Consider the following 25,474-nt stretch of genomic DNA (forward strand, 5'->3'; position numbering starts at 1 on the left):
GAATAGAGTGAGCCTTCCCCTTGAGAAGTACTATCCTTGTCACTCAATTGAAACAAGCTTTCGTGATTAAAGACAGGGCTAGGCTAAGAGTTACTGTTTTTTCATTGTTCCCCCATGATTAAAAATATTTATTGCATATGTACTATGCAGCCATAGAAAACAATGAGTTTGTGGCCTTTGTAGGGACATGGATGAATCTAGAAACATCATTCTCAGCAAACTGACACAAGAACAGGAAGTCAAACACCTGTGTTCTCACTCATAGCGAGTGTTGAACAATGAGAACACGTGGACACAGGGAGGGGAGCATCACACACTGGGGTCGGTTGGCAGGGGTAGGGGAGGGAGCAGGCGGTGGAAAGGTTGGGGAGGGATAACATGGGGAGAAATGCCAGATATAGGTGACAGGGGGGATGGAGGCAGCAAACCACATTGCCATGTATGTACCTATGCAACAATCCTGCATGATCTGCACATGTACCCCAGAACCTAAAGTACAAAAAAAAAAATTATTGCAGCCCAGGATGACACTAAAGAGTTTTTAACTTGTATGTCTTATGTTGCTTTTATAACATACATAAACATAGGAACTAAAACTTTAACACTTTCATTTATGAGTTGATGATAAGAAAGGAGCTGCAAGTGGAGTTTATAGTATAGGCTTCTGAGAATTAGAAAAGGAGACTTAATTAGGCATCTTTGAGTAAATGTGATTGGGCTATTCCCATGGCTGAGTTCTTCCTTTATACAGGAATACCCACTGCCAGTAATACCCATTTTCCTTCACAGACTTCTGCTCATTCCAAGTCAAGGCTACATTTTTAAAGGCTGTAATGCATATTATTTTTGAAATAAATGCATCGTTAATTAATGACACAGCCTCCAGAGATTCAGGGGCGAAATCTTAGTTATAGATTAGGTACTCCATGCCTGAATAGTCACATGTGTGACCTCAATTCAGTGGTGGCTGCCGTAGCCTCCATGATTAAATGCTGTCATTATAACAAATTGAACAGAAACCACAAGCCTTGAATTGTTTCATAAGAAATAATCAGAAGGAGATTGTTCTGATCTTGCTTCTAATATCCACTGCACCAGGTTTCTAAGGGCTCTATCCTTTTTGGTTTTGTTTTGAGATGCAGTCTTACCCTGTCGCCCAGGCTGGAGTATAATGGTGCAATCTTGGCTCATGGCAACCTCTAATTCCTGGGTTCAAGTGATCCTCTGGCCTCAGCCTCCCTAGTAGCTGGGATTACAGGCATGTGCCACCACACCTGGCTAATCTTTGTATTTTTAGTAGAGACAGGGTTTCACCATGTTGGCGAGCCTGGTCTTGACCTCCTGACCTTAGGTGATCTGCCCGCCTTGGCCTCCCAAAGTGCTGGGATTACAAGGGTGAGCCACCATGCCTGGCCTTGGGTTCTATCTTAATTAAATTATTATGAAGAGGTGTAAACAGGTAGTATATGGTAAAGACTGAGGCGAATACACTACAGGAAATTTTTGTCACACATCCTGAACTTCTCTGTTCTCCACATGCTATCTGTGGTTCAGAGGCAGGCCTGCTTTCCAATGCTTCTGTTTTCTATGTCCATCTGTTATTAATGTTAAAAATTAGGGAATGAGGACTAGCTGGAACAAAAAGAAAATGAGATTATACCTCCTTTTGAGCAGTCACTGCCTGTTTAATGTGTCATTTGAATTGGTTATTTTTCTTATCCCATATAAAAAATGGAAGTCACTGCAGAAAACTTGCAGTGCTGATGAAAACACAGTTCTTAGCTTCTCCTCACAAGCAAAATGCTGTGGAGAGGTTGTCCGAGTATGTCCTGCTTATGATCACTGAGGTTGAAGGATAATGACAGCAGTTCTTCATTCTGGCATGACAAAGGCATACACTATGCAGATTAATCTACTTTTATGGGTAATGGAGCAACTTTCTTTAATTGTTCTCTGCTAATTACACCCTTGCTACTCAGTGTGGTCCATGGGCCAGCATCATCGGCATCATCTGGGAACTTGTCAGAAATACAGACTCTCAGAGCCCACCCTATACCTACTGAGTCAGCATGCGCACAGACAAAAGCTCAGCTGATCCAAATGTACATTAAAGCTTGAAAAGTATTGCCCTGAGAGACCTTTAAGGATCTCCAACCAAAGTTTCCCAGTCCACACTATTCCAAATGACCTTAATAAGTATTTTAGGAAATAGGGGTTCCCTGCTAAGTATGTTTGAGAAAGCCTGCAAATTCAAATCCTGTCTTTGGAAACTATGCTAATACCCATTAGCACACTGAAGCCTCTGAGAAGTCCTCCAAAGAAGAAACTTGTTTGTTGTTAGATGAATAACATTATTTGAAGAATAACTTTAGTGTTTCCCAAATGGTTTGCCTGCTGAACCTTTTCTAACCTGTAAAGCCTTTCAACATTTTGTAGACAAGGGGTCTAAGAACAGTTTGCCTTAGGGTCTTGAAAAGGGGCTTCTATAGACGTGTATACGGAGATGTTGGAGATGTTTTTGGCAGCACAGACTAGAGGGGGATGGATGGCAGGACGCTCAGCTTTCACTGTATTTGGACCTTTTGTTATTATTTCTGAATGTCTCCCCCACCTCCTTTCCTAAACTTGTAAAATGTTGATGAAAGTTGATATGTGATTCCACATACATGTCCTCATTTAGGAAAAGGCAGTACCCAAAAGCCGAATGAAGCAGAGCCAAGGCCACAGACATGTTCATCATTTGGATATGCTGAAGACCCAATGGCAAGCCAACTGCTTCCAGACTGGGGGAGTGAAGATGCTGCCTCTGGGACGCAGGTGAGGGGTTGGGGGAAGTGAAGGGTGCCATCCGCCCATTGTTCCTGATTGTAAAAATTGTACTTTTAAAACACTTTTTTGATAGATTTTACTTTAAATGAAATTTTCTGTCAGTTTATTGAATAAGGCCTAGGGTTCATCCTTTTCCCTGCCTTATTAAGGAATACTGGGGGTTCTTGGGACACTTTTATTCTGAAGAAATCAAAGTTCTTCTGAAATGCACCCAGATTCTTGGGTATGGATGCACTCCCCTGATTAGATATTGTGGGAGAGCATTCACTCTCCCAAGCCATGAGGGGACCATTGGAATGATTTTTTTTCTATTTTTTTATTATTTCAGTAATTATTTTAATCTTTACCTTGTTCTTATGAAACAGGGAAAGCAGGTCTAATTCTGTTGCATTTAGCAATGGCTAGTCAGAGACTTGCTAGAATCAGTGAGTCCTGAGTTTCATTTTTGCTGTGGGTTCTTCATCTACCCTGAGATGACACACATGGGACTCCTGATGGGTGACTGGCTCAGGGACCCCTTGCTCATCCCTAGTGGGGATTATGTGGTATCTCCTCCTATTTGCCCCTTCCAGCAGGTTTCTCTGCCCATGGCCAGACTATTCACCATTTCTCCACTCGTCCTGGGGCTGGCCCACTGCAGCATCTGCCATGGTACCTGGTGGTAAGAAAGGTGGAGAAGATACATGGATCATTTTCCAAAACTTCTTGGCCCTTCTCACTTCTGCTGTCCTTGGCTCTCCCAGGCCTAGTATCAAGAGCCCTGGTTGCTATTTATACTAGAATTTCTGCCCATCTATGATGATGAGATACTCAGATTCACCCACATCTGAGGTCCCCTTCACTCAGTGTGGCCAAGTCACCTTTCAGCCTTGAGCATCTGCCTCAATATGGAAGGGGACGATGGATAAGTAGGGGAGGAGATCCTCTAGGCCCACGGCCTTAATTTCCAGTGGGGAATACCAGAGTCCTGCTGGACTGTGTTAAGGGTCCAGGGGAAAGTTACTGTGGAGCTGAGACTGGAACTGGGCCCTCTAAAGTCCAGGCAGCACCCAGGATGGCTGCCTTCACAGGACATGGGTCTAAGAGGCAAAGGAGGAAACTGCTGTATTCTGCCATGCCTTAAGTCAAACACAGGATATCAGGGCTCCTCCAAATCGGCGCTTCCCAAACCTGAGCAGGCATCAGAACCACCTGAAGGGCTACACTCTCATCACCCACATCCATTTGTGTCTAATTTGGCATACACGGAGTGAGGTGTACACATTTCTAACAAACCCCTAGGTGATGCTGATGCCGCTGGTCTATGGAACACACTTTGCACAAAACAATTGAGAAAATTGAGAGCTGTCAAATTGAGAAAACCATAACAGACACCCAGAGTTGGAGAGGAGAAAACCAGTTCAGGAACAACAGTTGGTGACAATGGCAAAGGAGTTTGAATAATTCCAAGAAAGTAAAAAGGAAAAATCAGTTACTCCTCCTGACCCAGCGGGGACCTGCACTCCTCATATAACATTCACATCCACCAATAGACACACCTCTCTAGGATTCCCTTCCCCATCGTCCTGCACTGGCCCCATGCACTGGAAATTCCTGAAACTCAGAATCCTGCTTCATCGAATGCCAGGCAGGTAAAGTTTCAAGCAAGAATTAGCTTTATATTTCTAGTACCTGGCACGATGCCTGATCCAGTTAGCTTTTGTTGAACGGAGCTATGAAAGGATGTACCTCATCATCATACCCAGACAATGTTACTGAGTCCTTTTGGAGCTCTGGACACAGGTTCCCCAGCACTACAGTCACTGGGCTTGTCTTCCTTCAAGGACTTAGTCCTTTCTAGACTACTGGTCTCTCCAGTATTAAGCTCTCCATCCCTAGAACCTAACATACTGCTTGGCACAGAGTAGGTACTTAGTAAACACTGATGAATGGGAGGGTGGCTAAGTAAATGAATGAAGGAGTAAAGGAAATAAGTGCTTGAATTTGTAACCCCAGATAAGTGAGTTTACATCCTAAAATATGTGTTTATAATCCCCAACCAAATGACACCCTTCCAGACAAACTTCAGAGACCCATCTAATGCATCTGTACTGGAACTGTCTGGCATAGGTGGTGAATAATAGGCTCTAACAGGACAGTCTACAAACAGAAAAGTCTCCCAAATAACCTTGATTCAACACATAGGAGTTGCACTCCTGGATCCAGTATTCTGCTTACATGCACAGAGGGGAATTCTGTTCATACAGCATCAACCGCCTCAGCAATTCCTGAGTACAGCATCATTGTCACACCAGTGACATCCTTAGGGGGCAGGGTCCGGTGATATGTGCATGTGAGCAAGAGGGGAAACTGGGTCCCTCAGCTCATGAACTGTCAGCAGTTTTGAGGACTACATAGGGTCAGCAATGGCTTACTTTCCTAAAGACTACTGTCCTTTTGGGGACTGAAAGAAAATTATAAATTAGGCAAACATTTATTCTTTTGTTCCCAAGGTTGATTGTTTTATTACCTTCTGATACTTGGAAGCCAATGATGAGATCAGTTAAATAAATAAGCCATTAGGTTTGGAATAGCAGCTCATGATAGGCACTTGAAAAAAAATAAGACCCTATAAAGAAGTATACAAAATGCAGAACAGGTAACCGTGGGGACCTTCCTGGGCCTGAGACAATGGCAGAGTACCGTCAACGGCTTCATTATTGCAGGCCTATTTCTGTAGCTCTGGTAATTGAGTAGACAACATCAGCTCCTCAGAGGCAGAAAAAAACCAGCAATCCAGAGTTGCTCTGGAGTGGGCGGTGGGCTGGGCAGTGGGAATGGAATTCTGTGCACACAATGACAGCCAAATGTGAACTGTGTCACATCCTCACAGGATGCTCTGCCCCGTTTTGATTTGTATGAATAATCTTAACAGTCTCATATTACTCATTTAGGACAAGGTACCCAGAATGTGTACATACTCTGCCAGCGGTGGCAGTAATAGTGACAGTGACCCGGACTATGGAGATAATGGTTTTGGAGCTGGAAGGGGACAGTTAGTGAAAGCACTGAAGAGCGCTGCCCCAGGTAACAACCGGCGAGCTTGCTGGCCCTGCAGGTTCCTCTCTCTGGGAAGCCACTGATTATACCTTTCACTGTGCTTGGCCCCCACCCTCTTTGATTTTATGTTTTTTCTTCCTGTCTCTCCTGAGATCTAATTTTCTGGTATGTACAGAAGATTGTCTATGCGCATCCATTTGTTTTCTGGTGTAATCTTCCTGACATTGCAGTGCAGTCTGTAAGGACTTTATTTCTGAATCCAGCATCTCTAAAACAGCCTTCAATTGAGTTATCTCAATAATGAAGGAATGACTATAAAGATAACTTTGTTCTTAATTATGTACTCTGGCAAGTTAAATCATCCAGTGAGCTGTGGATGGAGTTTTTCAGGCTTTCTGCTAACATCATGCTGTGTAGCCCTGGACCTGTTAGCTGTGCCATCATGAACAGGTCTGTTTGTGAGGTTGAAGCTCCCTTGCTGTATTTTTCTTTGAGCCAGAATTGGCAGTAGAAAAATTATTATTCCTAGGCATTTAAAAATATGTCTATTCAGATGGCACTTCCTTACAGACATAAGAGGACAGACAAATCCCTAACACAAAATGTGATCTGGGCCCTGCTTTTCTTCTAATTCATTCTGGATTGTCAGAAATATTTTAATGATGCAATGGAGAGCCATTCTTTTTCTGCTATTCAACTTTTTTCAAAAATACTAACTTATAAATTATGTGATGAAACCATAATTTTATTTTTTAAAACAGGGCTGATACGTTTAGGAAAAAACAGAATCTAGCAGTCCTGGCTGTTTCCAGTTTTCAGAGAATCTTGGTATTTGCATTGTGGAAAGGAGGGTGAGAGTAAGAAGGGCTCATTAATCTGAATCACCACTTTGTCCCTTGCTTCTTATAAGTCATCAGAGAGGTAGGATTGATGGTTGAATCGTATGAAGGTTTACCAAGAAGAAAGTGGCAAATACCCCCGGTATTTTAGTTGGTTGTTTTCCATGTTGGCTCTTTGTGATTCATCAGTGTCCCTCTGACTGTGACAGATGAAGGGGAAGGGAAGGTCACTGTCATGGCGCTTACCCAGTGAAGATGCCTAGGATGATGCCAGCTCTTAATCCATGCCCTTCCCTTGAGCCCATTGTAAGTCCTCAGTGAATAGCCTCACCTCATCAACCCTCAGCTGCACACTCAGGAACAGTATCCAGGGCCCCTTTCAGCTCTCAAACTCTCTCCATTCATTATTGAACAAATGTTTGTTGAAGGCTTCCTCTGAGCCAGTTTTCCAGCAGTGAGTAAATGGACAAAGATCCCTTCCAGACAGTAAACAATAGATATCGTAAACAATAGATATCATAAACAAGTAAATGTATATAGGTTGTTGAAAGGAGATGACTGCTACGGAAAAGACAAAGTCAGGGCAGAGAAAGGGAGAGTGAGAGTGCTGGCGGTTGAAGAAGTCGAAATTGAAGTGGAATAGTCACAAGGTAGCTCGCTGAGAAAGCGACTTTAGAGCAGAGAGAGCTGAAGCAGGAGAGTGAGTGCGCCCGGAAGGGTACTCCCAGCAGAGAGAACAGTGAGTAGGGTAGACTTGAAGCTGAGTACCCTCTGGAGTCCTTGAGGCAGGAGGCTCAGATGTTGCTGCAGAGAGAGCAGCCTGATGGATGAGGTCAAATGAGAAGGGTCCAGAAACCCTGGAACCCTGTATGCCTTTCTGAGGACTAACCCCTACTCTAAGAAACATGCACAGGGAATTTGAATGACTTAAAGCCCAGGAGTAGCATGACATGCAAAGTTTAAAAAGGATCCCTCTGGCTGCTCTATTGAGAAAACTGAAGAAGCAGGATCAACTAAGAGATTGTTACAGGCATCCAGGCCAGAGAGGTTAATAGCTTGGACCAGGATGGTTGCAATCCACAATCCACACAATGACCAGCACTGGCTAAGAGACCTCCCTCAATGATGGAAATGCTTTATGTCTGCACACATGACTGTTAAGCACCTGAAACACAGCCACTGCAAGTAAGGGACTGAATTTTTTTTAATGCATTTTTTGCTCCAGTTTTCCTAAAAGTTCTCATTTGGGCCATTCCTTCTTTTCCTTTTTTTTTTTTTTTTTGAAATTTTAATTCATTCAAATGTAAATATGAATAGTCACATGTGGCTCATACAACACAGGGAGTGAGAATGGTCTGATTCCAAATCTAATTAAAACTACCACCTGACTCAGACAAGGTATGGTGGCTCATGCCTGTAATCCCAGTAGTTCAGGACAGCGAGGCAAGAGAATAGCTTGAGGCCAGGAGTTGGAGACCAGCCTAGGCAACACAGCAAGACCCTGTCTTTACAAAGTTTTTCTTTAAAAAAAAAGATGGGTGTGGTGGCACACACCTGTATTTCCAACTACTCGGGAAGCTGATGGAGGAGGATAGCTTGAGCCCCAGAGATTAAGGCTACAGTGAGCCATGGTTGCACCACTGCACTCCAGCCTGGGTGACACAGCAAAAGCCTGTCTCAGAAAACAAAAACAAAACAAAACACAATACGATTCACTGGTAGACTGGAAAAAAAAGGAGGGTCAAGGATGACTCCAAGCTTTGGCTCTGAGAAAGATTGCATTTGCCCTTCCTTTCTGCCAAGTGAAATGGGGAGTTGTATGTGGACATGCTAGGTTTGGGTGCCCATTAAGCCTGCAAGTGGAAGTGGTGAGTGGGTGTGAGCTTCAGAGAGTCTGGGGCTCAGGTAAATCAGAGGATCATCAGCACATCCACTGCATTTGAAGCTGTGTGCTGTGTGTTCAAATGCAATGAGGAAGGGAGGGAGTGTAGACCACGAGAAAACTAGGTCCTCCCACCTTCTCTCAGTCGTGGAGAAGAGGAAGACCCAGTGAAAGGGGAGGAGGGCTGGGGAACATGACGTCTTAGAAGTCACGTGAGGAAGGTATGCCAAGGAGGAAACTCATGATTCTGTCTGTTGCTTGTTACTAAAAAGAAGTATGCAATCTTCAGTTCTGTCCTGCCCCTCCCTCTGCCAGTGGGGTTCCAGTGTAGACAGCAGAAGTAGGCACGAAGGGGAAAGATGGTCTAAGTGTCCTGAAAAAGGAGACAAGATTTAAAACAAATTCTGACTCCAAGTGAGAGAGTACCCGGGTACGAGTACACTCACCTTAGGGCCCATGTTTCAGTATCACAGGCCTGTCTACATGAGTTGTACAAGGCAATCAAGAATCCATGTTAGGTTGTGGCTCTGGATGACCTAATGATGAACAGTAAACTTACTGCTTGAACTTTTTTAAAATTTTTCTGCCAAATGAAGTGAATCCTAGCCTGAATATTTTTCTCTGTCAACCCACTTTGCTCATCCTATTTCCTCCAACCAAATCAAACCCCTCTTTGAAAAGGAACAGCTTTATTTTATTCTATTGCTTTAGTTTATGGGGAAACAGTGTTTCTTGGGAGAAGGTGTTGAGGTCTTAGAAGGAGCACAAACAGCAAGACAGTCTTTCCCTCCACCAAGGTGCCTACAACTTACCTTTAAAAAAGCATGTGTTGGCCAGGGGGCTCATGCCTGGAATCCCAGCACGTTGGGAGGCTGAGGCGTGTGGATCACAAGGTCAGGAGATCGAGACCAGCCTGGACAACATGGTGAAACCTTGTGTCTACCAAAAATACAACAAAATACAGCTGGGTTTGGTGGCACATGCCTATAGTCCCAGCTACTTGGGAGGCTGAGGCAGGAGAATTGCTTGAACCCAGGAGTCGGAGGTTGCAGTGAGCCAAGATTGCGCCACTGCACTCCAGCCTGGGTGACAGAGCGAGACTCCCTATGAAAAAAAAAAAAGAGAGAGAGAGAATGTGTTGCCAGAGATCTGGTTCGCACACCCAGCCAGCCAGCCACAGGTCAGCCCCAGCTGTGGCAGTGCCGCCGGGAAGGGAAAATGTTCTGTGCAGACAGCTGGCATGGCTGTGGGTGTATGCTAGCTTCCAATGAACCCTAGGAAGGGGCATTAAGGATGGAGGTAGCACCATTAACTTTCTAAATGTTGGGAAAAGTGGTATAAAAAGAAAATACAAACAGGAGAAAAACAATAACAGGAGGACATGCCTTAAGTGTCTGGTGGAGATTTTATTCCCCCTGAGTCAGTGTTTCCTTGCCTTCATCATATGTGCTTGTGAAAGGGAGATTGGCCGTCCCACCCCAGAGGCCCTTTTGAAATAACAGGGTTCTGTAATAGAGGTCCCCAACCTGCAGGGTGGAATTCATCAGTAGATTGTGAAGCCTTATTGGATGTTCGCCAAGATAGCTGCCCTTTTTCATTTTCAAACGCACCCTTTCTCCTCGGCTCCCTGAAATTTCCTTTCTTTTCTCTTCGATACAGTATCTCCGCTCTGTCACCCAAGCTGGATGGAATACAGTGGTGCGATCTTGGCTCACTGCAACCTCCGCCTCCCAGGTTCAAGCAACTTTCCTGCCTCAGCCTCCTTAGTAGCTGAGATTACAGACACACCACCCTGCCCGGCTAATTTTCGTATTTTTTTTAAGTAGGTTTCACTATGTTGGCCAGGCTGGTCTCAAACTCCTGATCTCAGGTGATCCTCCCGCCTTGGCCTCCCAAAGTGCTGGGATTACAGGCATGAGCCACCAAGCCAGGCAAGTTCCCTGAAATTTCCCTCGGGCAGGAGAGGACATTTGATAGTGACAGTTAGTCCTCCACAGCTTCCAGGAAGCTTACAGAGGCTGCTGCCTGTCCCCTGTACCCTCCCACCACCCACTCCCATTGGCCCCAGCTCCTACCCTAGCTGCTCACCCTGGTAGTCACAGCATGGCTGGGAACCAAGTCTTCAAAACAGGGTGAGCTGTGGCCCCATATTCCCTGGAAGCTTTGTTTGCATCACACTGAATGTGGCCAAAGAAGCCTGCCTCCCAAAATCTTGCCTCTGGGCTCGTAACACCCTGAAATAAATGTATAACTTTTCTTTTGTGGTTGGTTTCTTCAGCTTCATTCTGAAAGATGTTTAGGAAGTCTAGTTGTTAGCAGAGTCAGTGGTGGGAGCAGGATTTAGGAGCCAGGTAGGTGGCCCAGCGGTGGAGTAGCAGACAGAAGTGATGTTGTGGCTTTGTTCACAGAGCCACCTGCTCTAATTTACCAAGTTGGGCATAACAAACATTCCTGCCCTTTTCCAGCAGGCAGGGCCTCAGAGAAGGCATGTGCAGGGTACAACAGTGGAAAGGAGAAGGAGCAAGCAAGCAGATCGTAGGAAGAGGGGATGATCCAGTACAGTCCCAATCTCCAGAAAGGGAGAAAGGGGAGTCTCAACCGGACCCACTGGACCTGGCTAGTGAAAAGTCAAATAACAATCCCTAGGCAAGATGGCTCTCCCAAGCTTCTGTTTCATCTGCCTGGCTGTGTGTCACCAATCACCAAGCCAGCCAGGCACCCCAAGACCAAACATCCAAATGGAGACCTCTCTTTTTTCTCTGGAAATCTGCTGTGCCTCCCAGGTTCTCGTCTTCATGGAATGTCTCACCATCCTTGTAGGTGTACAAACTATGAAGCAAGGAGTCTGGCCATCCCAGGGTCTGCTGCCTCCCCTCTTAGAGGCTTCTCAGGTCTGCCTCTGTCCCAATTACCCCAGAACTGCCTTGGCCCTTGCCCCCATCTGACCCATGCACCCCGCTGCCTCCCTTTGTCCCCAGACCCTATCAATCTGCTGCCAGTCTCATGCCCCTTAAATGCATTATCCTCACTGCCACCAGAGTGCCCTCCCTGAAATGCAAAATCCCACCATGGTGCTCCTTTGCTGGGAACTTTTCAAGGGTTGTCCATCACCCACACAGTCCGCTCTCCCAGTACAGCATCTCTCCATAATCACCAAGTGGTACGCATTAAATATGTACTGCTTTTTGTCTGTCAGTGATACCCCAGCAAAGTGGTTTCGAAAATAACAACTTCAAGAGCAAGGAGAGGTCCCAGTTGTCCTTTTGCCCTGGAGCTATGCTGGGAGGATCTGAGAGCAGAACCAGGAACCTCAGGCTTGTTGGCCTCTTAGCAGGAGCGGTAAGGCAATACAGAGTTAAATCCCCATGTTAGCGTGGGAATGCGCTCATCTCAGAGGCCCACTTTGTTGCATCTCTTTCCTCTGCCACGTTTCTATAGAATTTATTCCACACTTATTCTTCACTGAACTCATTTGTACTCTTAATACTGCACAGCCAAATCATTCAGATTTCAGCCTATTGGATCCAATATAACTGCTCCTGCTATGGACCAGATGCTTTTCTTCCTAAGTTTCTCTTATATATTCCTCATGAGAACTTTATAAAAGAGACACTTTATCTTGATTTTACAGATTTTACATTTTACAGATAAGAAAACTGAGCATCACCCAGTGAACAGTGGTTCACAGTTAAATTTACTTAATAGAATCTAAAATGATTTGGATTCTTGTGCCCTTTCAGGAAAAGGACCAAGTGAAGTGTTTCCTCAATAGTCAGACCTAGCATGAAATCCGATATTCAGTAAATATCTGCGTATTGAATAAATGAATGTCTGACTCCCAAGCCATATTTATTAATGCTGTTTTAAGGTATATCTGTAATAAGGGTCTGAGTTATTTCTGTTAAAATAATACTTCTTGCACAAAATAAGGTTTAAAATATTTTGAATGACACATTTTAAATTTTATTTTACTTAAAATTAAAAAAAATTTCAGTCATCTCCTCTTACAAGGCTCACAAAGCCCACCTTGGTCTTGCTTCTCCAGCCTCATTTTTTCCATTTCTTGGCTGCTTCTTTATGTGTTGTTAAGATGCCTGTCATGTCCTGAACACATAAGGCTGTTGGGGCTTCCATGCTTTTGCTTATATGGTCTGGCTCCCCTGGAATGGCTTTCATACGAACACCCTTCTGCTATAACCTTTCATTGAACCCCCATTTCATCTTTAAGGTTCAGTTCAGACTTTACCTCCTGTAGGAAGTCTTCCAAGATGCTCTTTCTTCAGCCACACCCAAAGCCCAGTTACTTCTCCTTGTCTGTTCCCTGTAAGACCCTGTATCTCTTTCATTTCCACTTGATATTATATCTATTATTTTGCACATTCAACTCCCTCATGAGTGCCAAGATTGCTGGTCATTCATGCTCTGAACTTAGCAGGGGACATGGCACATCCTAGGTCTTTAATAAATGTGTGTCAAATAAAAATGCAACCCACTCACTGCACTGATTATAATCTTGGGTAGCCTGTTGTACACACATTTATTATCTAGATGTGCTTTTCCTTGCCCAGAGAAAGGAAGACCCAGCACAGCTACCTGCAGGAAGAAATACAATCAGGGCATTTCTTCTTCTTTGAGGACAGTGCTAGAGAAAATGTTGAATCTATTTGTCCAATTTTTCTCAAGGATCTAGACTTTAGTTTACTCTTCAATGATGAAACTTCATGGAGGCTGTTGCACGTGTATCAAATTTTTTTTGTTTTGTTTTGTTTTGCTTTGCTTTGCTTTGTCTAAATAGTCTCATGCCTCCTGGCTTGATTCTCATAAACTCTGTCCCAAAATGGGAATTATTGTCATAGAGAACCACTCTTTTTTTTTTTTGAGACAGAGTTTCACTCTTGTTACCCAGGCTGGAGTGCAATGGCGCGATCTCGGCTCACTGCAACCTCCGCCTCCTGGGATCAGGCAATTCTCCTGCCTCAGCCTCCCGAGTAGCTGGGATTATAGGCACGCGCCACCATGCCCAGCTAAATTTTTGTATTTTTGGTAGAGATGGGGTTTCACCATGTTGACCAGGATGGTCTCGATCTCTTGACCTTGTGATCCACCCGCCTCGGCCTCCCAAAGTGCTGGGATTACAGGCTTGAACCACCGTGCCCAGCCTAGAGAACCACTCTTATTGATGAGCGTGTATCACATCCCTGTTATGAAAGAGAGAAGTAAAGGTTGAAAACCTTTTCTCTTCCAATATGAATTTTGGTTGAAAACTTTTGCTCTTCCAATATGAATTTCCAATATGAATTTGCTCTCCTTGTGAATTTCTAAGGAGAACTGAGTAGTAGATGGGTAGCACATCCTAGTGCTAAAGGATAGAAGGAGTGAAAGCAAAAGAGAGATTTGACTTCTACACCAGTTTATTTGGTTTGTTCAGCTCCTACTGTGTCCAGGCCACTGCTAGACACTAGGGAGTAGGGAAGGTTCATGACACAGCCCTGCCCTAGATGCTTATAATCAGACACACAGACTGAAACAAAGCTTCTGAGAGAGAAGGTAATCCAGTACTCAAAACCATTGTTTTATAGTGCCTCGTGCCATATTGTTGGCCACTCAGAGTAAGGAACCAGAATTCCTGGTTCTTTTCAGTTTTTATGAAATTATGTCTCCAAATAAAACCCCAGTAGGGTCTATAGATCACAACAAGGGGCTGACTTTCCAGCATGCCCCTTCAAAATGTAGCAGTCAGGTAAAATATGGAAAACTTTGGCACTGGGGTCCCCCAGCCACTTGATGATGCTCAGCTAATCAAGCCCCAGTTTCCCAAACAAGAAGTGCATTTTCTTCACTTGAAGGTGATTACATTCAACAAATTACAAAGAGCCAGGGCCATTGAGTTAAAAAAAGAATTGGTTTTGCGGTAATTAGAAAAACACAAGGAAACGATGACTATAGGACAATATTAAAAGGGACACTGAGGGATAACAGCTCTAGTTCCTGGTTAATTCCTCAGCTTGGATATTTAGGGATTCACAACTAATTATGCAGAGAGGATGAATTTTAAAAATGCTGCCATCCTGCCTTCTCAAGGCCAAGGGCTTTGGCTATTAATAGAGCAATCAGATCTTGCTATATTATAGAAAATTCACACAAAGTTGCATCTATTTTAAAGCATTCATCTGGCACATTACTTAAAGATGACAAATTTCTGTAATATGCAAAATCAGCATTGGGTTAAATGAAATCCAAATTTGTTATAATTACTCTAAGTTCCCCAGAGAAACCTATTGTTTAAAATGAACACTACAGGTAAGAGTTATCTTTAGTCTGGCCTGGAACTTCTATCTTATTAGGTCATTTTAAAGGTTTGCTTTTTTTTTTTTTTGACAAGCCCATTCCATCTCGAAGCAAGTAGACACATGCAATGCGACACAAGGGATTTGTGTCCCAGTATTACACTTTCCTGGATGACAAATGGAAAGTACTGACCGTGACATGCAGGCTGCTCTGAGACCCTTGCCAGAACCAGGGTCTCAAATTTCTCATAGTCACCATTTATCCAGCATCAGAAAATCCACAGCCCTTTCAGCTATCACATTGGATTTGCACTACGCTGAGTTTTGGGGGTGTTCATGAAGAGACATGTCATGAACAATAACAAAACAAACAAAAAACCCAACCAGCTTCTAAAATTCACATGGTCAACAGCTAGCCATCAGAAACAACCCACTGTGCCCTCAGACAGACTTGAAAAGCGAAGCTGCGATGTGACCTGCATTTAATGATTTAAGTTGCATATTGCGAGGCCCTAAAGAAAGCAAATGTCATGATGGACAGAATGAGTTTACCCTCCTGTCGAAAGAGCAGTGTACCACAGCGAGGCCGTCGCTCAATTAAATTGGACTGCAGGCTACAGCGGAGATGGAGACCAAGCCCGGGGACCCTAATGAGACATTTTGAGGGAAGAGATATCCCCCAGAGTTTGTCACCCTTTGATGAGCATTCCCTCCCATTACCACAGCACCCCCGGTGTTACCCCCCTCAAGTTCAAATGTGTTACAATGCAACACATTTAAAAAGAAGCTTGCACAGTGGAATTTCAAAGCAAAAGACAAATCCTCAGTTGAAGTGGAATAGGTAAAGGGAGAAAAAGGATACTTAATGCTGTGCCAATTAGCAAGCTTTGGCTGCCAGGACTGAAAGAAAGCGAGGCAGCAGAACAAGGCAATGGTGCTAAATAAATAAACACCGTATCAGATGCTGCTTCTCTTGTGAAAACGTGTGTGTCTCCTCCACTTCATGTTGGGGGAGAAGAATTAAATCTAACTTGGTAGGGGATGGGAGAAGAGCGGTTCCCAAGGCCACTGACATTTCTGAGCATGTTTGAGGTTGGCTTTTTTGTGGAGGTTTACTCATAATCTCAGTAATACATCAAGTGTTCGCAATGGATCATCTCACCAGTGCGACTGTGCCTCTCCACACCCCAGGCAACATTCAGCAGATGTCTGGAGACATTTTGAATTGTCACAACTCAGAGGGGATGGGGATACTAATCTGTTGTGCAGAGTCCAGGGAAGAGGCTAAACACCTCACAATGCCCAGGACAACCCCCGACCACAGAAGAATAACAGGTACAAAATGTCAGTGGTGACAAGAAGCCAAGACAAGATTAACCTTGGGTTTTAGAAGTGTTCATTGGGAGGGAGAAGCTGTCAAATGTTTGTGCCAAAATATGACAGCAGGCAGACACCCCCGCCTGACCAGCAGGTGCACCAGGCCCAGGCCCAGGTCCAGCTACCTAATTTGGTAGTTAATACTGCTTCCTCCCAAGGGCTTTGAAAGGGAAGTTCGTGCTCCTGTCTGGGACTTTCGGACTTGGCTATTGATCCCTCCACGTTGCCTTTGTCAGAGTGTGTTAGGGAGACGCTGACTGTCTGAAGTGGTAACACAGAGCACGGATTATTCGAGGCTGCTACACATTAAGTCTCTTATTAGTATTTCAGCTCTGTCTCTCTTAGAGAACATGTGCCCTGAGGAGGCATAAATCCTTTACAGACTTGAAAGTTACCCGAGGACAGTTAATCCTCAGGTTGTTCGAGTGAAGTAGGTAAATTGCAATTAGATGAAAAATGGTGGAAAAAAATGTAGTCAACAGGTATTTGGGTTTCCTTGGTGACCTTACAGTTTCATATTTGGCTTAAAATCACGTAAAGACATTAGAAAGAGCCCCTTGCCAGAACTCTTCCCACTGAATGGGCAAACCAGACATGGAAGATTAACAATCATCTGTGGAAGGAAAATACTGGGGTCAGTAGAAGGAACTCTCTTGAAGAATGAGGTAGGTAGGGAACAGAAAGGGCTCAGTATTCAGGAAAAGTTTTTGTAGAAGTAAGTATTATCGTGTGCAAGAGGAAATAGCAATATGCAAACCTTTCGGGTATGGGGGAAGGAGGACAGATACATTCTAATTGCTTGTTCTCAGACTTTTAAGGATCAAGAGAGAGGCCATTTCAAACATTCTTCCATTCTAACTACTTCTTCTTAACTAGCCAGCAACCTAGAGATATACACTTATTATACAACAAAGGAGATGAGCTTGGGAAAAACCAGGGCAAATGTCAAGCGTTAGTTACCAAATTACACAGTGGGCTCCTCTGTGAACCTCCTGAAACCTAGAAACCCAAAGGGCTTGTGGATGTGCTAGAAATACCCATAACTGGGAGCTAACATACCTGGGTTTCAGCGCTGACTGTGTGATTAACTGATTTTTTTTTTTTTTCTTTTTTTTTTGAGACAGAGTCTAACTCTGTCACCCAGACCAGAGTGTACTGGTGCAATCTTCACTCACTGCAACCTCTGCCTCCCTGGTTCAAGTGATTCTCCTGCCTCAGCCTCCCAAGTAGCTGGGACTACAGGCCCACCACCACACCTGGCTAATTTTTTGTAATTTTAGTAGAGATGAGTTTTCAACATGTTGGTCAGTCTGATCTGAACACCTGGCCTCAGGTGATTCGCCTACCTCGGCTTCCCAAAGTGCTGGCATTACAGGTCTGAGCCACTGTGCCTGGAATTAACTGACTTTTTGATCCTAAATGAATCATGTCAGTCTTTCTGAGCATTATGCCATCTACCACGTAATGGCCACCTTGCCTCCTTCTCATGAGTATTTCAGATATGACATTAGGTGTGGCAAAGCCTTCAATCTGAAGAATTCTAATAAATGTGAGTATTGTATATTAAATGGACCAATACAAGGAACAATTTCTGGAACTGAAGGTTGAGGATGTCAGAGGGAGGGAAGGGAACCTAGGGACCTTAAAACTATAGACTAAAATAATGTGAAGCTAAAGCCTCAGAAAGTTAAATTTCCCTCATAAATTAGCCACGGATATACAATTTCATTAAGGGAAATATCACATTATCTTCAACTGTGGTTAAAATTCAGTCTAAAGGAGAAAGAACTGGTTAAGCCTTCCTAAAACAAGTGTAGTAGCATTCGCCTTTCTTATTTGCTGTCACAAGAAGCAGTAATATCCCAAGCTATCACTCAGCATCATGGTTTTCAGATTCAATTACATGGAAACCAGAAATATGGCAAGGCTGGATCAGGTGGGGGGATATTTCAGTTTTAATTAAAACAGGATTTTATTATAAATGAATAAATCAACACACTCTTTAAGGAATTTAATTAGAAAAAGAGATGACATCCTTTGCATTGGCCAACCTGGCTCTTGATCTTGTGCAGGCAGAGAACGCTTGTGGTTGGTTTCCAGCTTTCCCTAGTCAGCTTGCTTCTCTCTTTACGAACCCCCCAGAAGCATCATACAGAATGTTTCTTCTTCTACTCTCAACTTTTTCACCTTAAATAAGAGTTCTTTTATTTTTGTTTGGCCCTTTCTCTCTTATGATGTAATATATTACTTTGTCCCTTTTTATTCTATAATGTTTCTTTCTGGGATAGCTCCTGGTGTCTTCCTGAGTTTTATTAGGATCCTTCAGAAGGCAAGGCTACAGGATCAATATTTTTTAGGGAAGACCTGGAGGCTGTGCCAGCAGCATTTATTGCACCACAGTGCCCCACGAAATCTTTGAGATGTGTGGAAGAACCCGAATACCCATCTTGGAGTAGGCATGTGTCTTCCTGGACCATAACTTACTTGGTGATCTTGAGCAAATGTCTTCTTCTTTCCCCTCTTTGGGATACTGCCCAGCTTGATGTGTTGTCACTCTGTGAACAAAGGCTGTAGTGACTAGGAAGTAAAGCTTCATGCTTCAGTATTCAGCAGTCTCCGCTATGTGGAGAGGTTCTCAGAGTTTTTCTCAGGCAACATTTAAAAAATTTGACTTTGTTGTTTTGGACATAGAATTCTCTCCTCTGTCTCTGTGCCACTAGCTTCGTTTAGGTAACCATGCTTATTGATTTTTTTTTGGTTCATCTTCCCCGTCTTTCACTGAACAAAGCAAAGAAATGCAAATTTCTTATTCAAAAGGAAGCACACTATGTACACTATCCTGCCTCTTGTTTTGTTTTGCTTTCTCCCACTTAACACATCCCGGAGATCATTCCATGTCAGTGCACAGTTTCCCTTATTCTTTTTTCCAGCTACATTGTGTGGCTGTACCATAATTCACTGAACTTGTCTTCTGTGGATATCTATAGAATCGATTCCTAGCAGTTGTATTGTTGATCTGGATCTGGGTGGGTGCTCCTCCTCTGTAATCCCGTAGCCCCTTGGTTTCACCCTGACCATCAAATTGCTGTTGTTCTCTGCTGCTTGTCCCTTAACAGCAGAGATCATGGTGTTTCATGCTGAATCCTTGGCACATGGCAAGGGCTTACTGATCCCTACTGAAATGCTGGGTGAATGAATGGTCTGTGACTCCTGAGTTTGAATGCCAGCATGGCTCTAAGCAAAAGGAATGAAGTAGCTAGAATATCTTCCTGGAGGGGGTTTGAGATGAGTCTTAAGAATCAGGTTTGGATGGACATAAAGAGAAAGAGAATTTCTCTGAGGGGCAAGTGAGTAAATCAGGGAATGAAGAGAAGTTCAGAAGAGAGTCGCGACATCCTGTGACTGTCAGTGTTTCCCCACAGCTGGTTAGCAGAACAGAGGTCATACAGTTCTATGAAGGTAGTTGATAATATAAATGTTTGGTACCAACTGGCAGTGGGTGTGATCTGTGTGTGCCAGTGAATTTGAGAGATGAGGTGAGGACCAGTCCAGAACACAGGTGATGAACAAGCCTAGATTTGTAAACCTGAGTCTGTCCTGTAGCCTTCGCTCAAAAACCACAACACCAAAATACTTGCCTTTTTATTCCTGTTTATTCTCCCCATTTCTAATAACCTAGAGACATTATGTTGAAAAACAGCATAGAAGTTATCCTGTCTACCATCCCTCTCAGTGGGATGTCAGCTCAATGGAGAAGGAAGAAAAGGAGGTAGAGAGGGAGGGAAGGAGGAGTCTCCCTTATCCTATCCTTATTTGGCCTCTGCTTAGACTTCTCCATTGAATGTAATTAGGGGATTCACTATTTTACATGCCAGCCTATTCCACTGAGAGTAACTCTGGTTGTTAAAACTTTTTTTCTGATTGAGTTTTTCTATACCATATTCTGTGGTGAGGGCAGGAGAAAGGAGGGTCTGTCTGGATTTCACAGTATTACACAGCTGGGGATAATAGGATATTTATGGATGATGGATAAAGATTACACTCATACTCAGGAGAATAACATGAAATTCAAAATTCAGTATTTGCTGAGAAGGTGAATGAATGAATGAGGCAACCAGATATACTACTAGAAAATGTTCACAAAGGTTTTGGAGTCAAAGAAACTTGAATTAATATCTATAATGTTGGATCACTGAGCTTTTCTGTGCCTCGGATTCTCACCCACAAAATGACGATAATACCGAATCGCAGGATTTTAACCAGACAGCATATGCCACATGCCTTTTTGAAAGGTGCCGTTTTGATGCTGGCTATGATATTATCATAAAGAATTTACCAAGAAAGGCTCAGTGAGGTGTAGCACTGGTGTGATGCAGTGACCGAAGCCTGGAAAGGAATCAACCCAGACATTTTTCTTTAACCTTAAAGATAGTACTGGAAAGTTTTCAGAGAGAAAGAGGAAGCAGATAGGATGGATAGGGGATCTGTATTCTAGGATCTCCTGGGTGCACCCTCATGTTTGCTATTGTAGAACACTACCATGTTTCTGGACATTTAAACAACATGAGGACAGAGGGTTTAGTTTTGCTCATGGTTACATCACCTGTACCTAGAACAGTGTCCACCACACAGGAGGTACCTCACAAACATTTGTCGAATGAGTGAAAGGCATTGGTCCTGAAATAAACCATTCTCTTCATTCAAAACTCAGCTAGATTTTGAGAACAAAGCATACATGAACCAATATTTCTGGTACCTTTCTCAAACGTTTTAAAAAATGGATTTTTTTAAATTGTCACTTCAGTGCCATAAAATGTCTCTTTAGTTCTCCTGGGAGTGCAAAGTTCACTCACATAATACAGTCAAATTACAAATGTTATTCAGTATAATACCAGTTGGATCATAAGATGAATGAAATTATGGGCTAAAACAGCTCTTTAAGTTTTGCATTTGTTGAAGAAGAAAAAGCAAAATGAGTTTAATTTCTTGGTCCCAGAGTGAGATGATATTTAGCCTGGATAATACTCCTGGATTTACAACTAACTATGTTAAATTATACTTTTCCTTCCGCGACCCTTCTTTAAATTAACTGCTCAAATGTGACGTGCTGCTGAGCATTATTTTTAAAAAGAAACTGGATAATGGCTTTGGGGAGTGGGAAGAGTGTTCTACCTTTTCAGAACACAATGCCATAGGTTTAAGAACATCTGTTTTAAGAATTGCCTTTAAGAGGAAGGTTTATATATGAGATTCTATGAAAGGGATATGTGCTTCTAAAAGAATCTACAATCAATGTTGAGTTAGAGTGGTGATGGTAGGCATTCTTGTCTTGTTGCTGATATTTAAAGGGAATACTTCCAATGTTTATCCATTTATGATGATGATGTTGTAACTCATTTGTTTTTAGTTTTGTTTTGGGGTAGATTAACTTTATCACGTTGTGGAAGTTGTCTTTAAGCCTCATTAAGAGGGTTTTTTTCAGAATCACGTAGACATGTTGTATTTTATCAAAAGTTATATGTGCATCTTTTGAGATGATCATATGGTTTTTGCCTTTAATGCCTTAAGTGAAAGCTATTTCTATATTTTAAAAATTATACCAGTTTTACATCCTTGAGATAAACCTTATATAAGCTATATTTTTTGTAAGCAATGATAAACTTAGTCAACTAATGTCATATTTAAAACTCCCATTTCTATATTCATTTATTAACAAATTTTATTTTTTATGATTAACCATTTTAATAAATGAGTTGAAATGAGTCAGTGAAATTATTTTCTTGTGTTTTGCACTTTGATGTCAAAACAATACTGATCTCTTAAGATGAATGGGAAGTATTCCCTATTTTTCTGTTCTTTATAAATTGTATAAGTTAGAACGATCTAGCCCTTGAATTTGTGAGAAATTCTGTTAATATATCAGGGCTTGATGTTTTGTTTATAGGAAGATGGTTAGTGACTTTCATTACTAGTTCATTACTAGTTTATTTCATTACTATTTGTAACACTTCTCAGGCTTTCTATTGCATTGTCTATCAATTCTGATAAATTATATAGGGATGTATCCCTTTTGTCTAAGTTTTCATGCTTATTGACATAAACCACCTGATTGGGTTTGCTTATTATCTTTTTGGTCTCTGTTGTATCTGTAGTTATTTGTCCTTTTTATTAATAATGTTGTTTATTTATCCTGTCTCTTCTTTTCAGTCTCCCTAGTGGTTTGCCATTTTTGTCCTTTCCAGAAACCAACTTTTAATTTGGCAGAAGGTATTGTTTCTTGCCTCCCCCCACCCCATTTTATTAACTTTTGTTGCTTTTATCATCATCTTGTTTCAACTTTGGTTCACTTATGTTACCTTATTCTTTTAACATTTCAGAAACATGCTAAGCTTGTTCATTTTTGATGTTTCTGTTTTCTATCTCCTGTCTTTTTTTCTTTCTTGTGCTCAAGTGTTTTTGTTTTGGATTTTTAAAACTGTTTTTATTCCACTTGCTTTTGGTTTGGTGGGTGGGGGGTGGTTTAGATATTATGATATGACCATAGAAAACCCAAAATATTTTATAGACAGTTACTAGAAATAATAGGAAAGTTTTACAAGGTGACTGAATATAAGATCAATACAAAAATGTTAATTGCCATTTTATATAACAGTAATAATAAACTGTTAAGAAGTCCTCTGGCCTGAAGGAAGGATTAACATTCCTTTAAAATTAGGAGCTTCTGTTCATTAATGGACACCCTAGAGAAAATTAAAAGCCAAAATACAAACCAAAATGGCATTGGTATTACATACAGCCAACAAAGATTAGCACCATGTATATTATAATCTACGGACTAAGAAGACAACAATATAATGGAAAAAGGGCAAAGCATAAGAAGACTTTCTAAAGAATAGAAAACAAAGGTCAGAAATAAACACATGAAGCACTCTACAGTCAGCAGGTGGCAAAGCTAGCTGGCCTTGTGTCCTTTCCTTCAAGATGGTGAGTTTCCGCCAGCCTCAGTCAGGTCTGGAGATGCCATCCAGGAGCCAGGGCCTGGAGTCAGAAGCCTTAGGAATTTACCTGTTACTCTCTTCTACTGTGGCTGAGCTGGCACCCAAGCTACTAGACAAAGTCCTTCCCACTCTTACCTCCCCTTTCCACAAACCACGGAGTCCCTCCCCATGGACACCACGTTTGGGAATGTGCTGGGTCACACCTAAAGCTGGTACATCCCTGAGTCTCACCTAAGGCCTATGGCAAGTACTACCTGAGTGCCACAGGTGTTCATTCAGGGCCCACTGGCTTTGAGTCAGCTTGTAGTGGATGCTGCCAGGGCTAGGACTCTTCAGGGAAATTAGCTCCCCTCTAGCCCAGGGCAGGCTTAGAAATGGCATTTAAGAGCCAAGGCCTGGAATCAATGACCGTAAGAGGCTGCTTTGTGCTCTACCCCACTGTGGCCAAGCTGTAACTAGACTGCAGGACAAAGTCTCTTTTACTCCTCCCTCTCTTTTTCTGAAGCAGAAGAAGTCCCTCCTCATGGCGGTCTCAGCTGGGAGTGTGCTGGGTTACACCTGAAGCTTGTACATCCCTGAGTCTCACCTAAGGCCTGTGGCAAGTACTACCTGGGTACTGCTGCTGCATTTTCAGGGCCCAGGGGCTCTTCAGTTAGAAGGTAATTAATCTGGCCAGGACTAGGTCCATCCCTTTAAGACAGAAGGTTCCCTTCTATATCATCCAGGGTATGGCTAGAAATGTTGTCTGGGAGCTAGGGCCTAGACAGGGGGCCTTAGGACTCTGTCTGGTGCCTGTTCCTGCTGTGGCTTAGCAGGTGTCTAAGGTCAAGACAAAGTCCTCTTTTCTCTCTCCTCTCCTCAAGTGGAAGAATGCAGTCTCTCCCAGAACAACAGGGATCCATATTCTAGGATCTCTTGGGCTCACCCTCATGTTAACTATTGTAGAACACTGCCATGTTTCTGGACATTTAAACAACAGGAAGATAGGGTGTTTGGTTTTGCTCACACTTACAATACCAGAGCCTAGAACAGTTCCCAGCACACAGGAGGTACCTAGCAAACATTTTGTTGAATGAGTGAAAGGCACTTGTCCTGGGGTTGGGAGAGGGTGATGTAAGCACTCCATCGGCCACCCCAGCTGGTGTCTCAGTAGCTCACATGCCCCTACAGTCAACTGGCTCCAAGCCTAGCACAGCCCCAGAACTTGCTCTGGAGTTAACAGTCCTTGTGGCCCAAACTTCCATTCAAGTTTATATAGAACCCCAGGGCACATTAGCCCACAAGGCTTGCAGGAACTCAGATTCTGACCACTGGGATGAGTGATTTCCCTCTGGCTAAGGCTGGTCTATATGCTCCCTCTGTGGGCACCAGCTGAGTTCTGCCTTGTGTTGCTTTCTGCTGTGACAGTGCAACACTGAGTTCCAGTGGAAAGTCCCACAGTCTGTACTTTCCCTCCCCCAAGAGCACAGATTCTCCACATAATGCAGCTGCCAGGGGAATGGGGAGGGGTGGTGTCAGTGATTCAAGACTGTCTTTCCATACTCTTCAATGCCCCTTTCAGTGATATGAAGTTGAAACCAAGGACTGTGATTGCTCACCTGATTTTTAGTTCTTATGAAGATGTCTTTTGGTGTGGACTGTTACTCAATTTGGTGTTCCTATTGGAGGACAATAGGTGGAGGCATCTATTCATCCATCTTGCTTCATCTCCAGCATCTTATGTTTTTTTTAGGCCAGAGTTACTCTCAGAGAGTATTATCCTTAAGTGCCATAATGCGCCATTCTTCTTTTGTTTCCTCTTGTCTTTCCTTTCTCTGTGTTTTGTTTATGTTTTTGTGCAACCTCCCTCTCCTTGTTTGTGAGACCTGCTTTCCACATTACTTATTCATTCTTTTATGTTATATCAGACCCTGGGAAGCAGCTGTCTAACAGCCAGGACCAAGAGTATGATTGCATAGAAAGGACCCTTGCCAAAAAAACAAACAAAAAAAAAACCCCACAGATTTCATAGTCCAGATATCCCATCTAGGGAGGTCAGCTAAGAAGGCCAAAATAGACAAGCAGATATCACACACCAAGACAAGCAAGAAGCTTGGTGATTGGGTGATGATAGGTCATGCAGGAGGAGCTAATATAGAAGATGACATAGACCACATGGGATCAGCCCAAAGAACCTGAGTTCAAGGCAGAAGGTTAGAAGGGAAGAATTAAGACTTTACACAG

At 43.0% G+C, this 25,474-nt stretch overlaps 1 protein-coding gene across 7 annotated transcripts in view; it reads left to right on the top strand.

Annotated features, from left to right (window-relative positions):
* NCKAP5 (NCK associated protein 5) overlaps window positions 1-25,474 on the top strand; it is a 1,002,432-nt gene that overhangs the window by 939,853 nt on the left and 37,105 nt on the right. For 6 of the 7 annotated variants that reach the window (XM_078327941.1, XM_078327940.1, XM_054257695.2 and 3 more), the window contains one exon: window positions 2,681-2,817. In XM_078327941.1, coding sequence (XP_078184067.1) covers window positions 2,681-2,817 — 137 coding nt within the window. Of the gene's footprint in view, window positions 1-2,680; window positions 2,818-5,762; window positions 5,896-25,474 lie in introns of all 7 variants that reach the window. The other variant, XM_035305069.3, reaches the window with a different exon arrangement.

Source organism: Callithrix jacchus, chromosome 6 (assembly GCF_049354715.1).
Source record: "Callithrix jacchus isolate 240 chromosome 6, calJac240_pri, whole genome shotgun sequence".
In the NCBI taxonomy this organism is placed as follows: domain Eukaryota; kingdom Metazoa; phylum Chordata; class Mammalia; order Primates; family Cebidae; genus Callithrix; species Callithrix jacchus.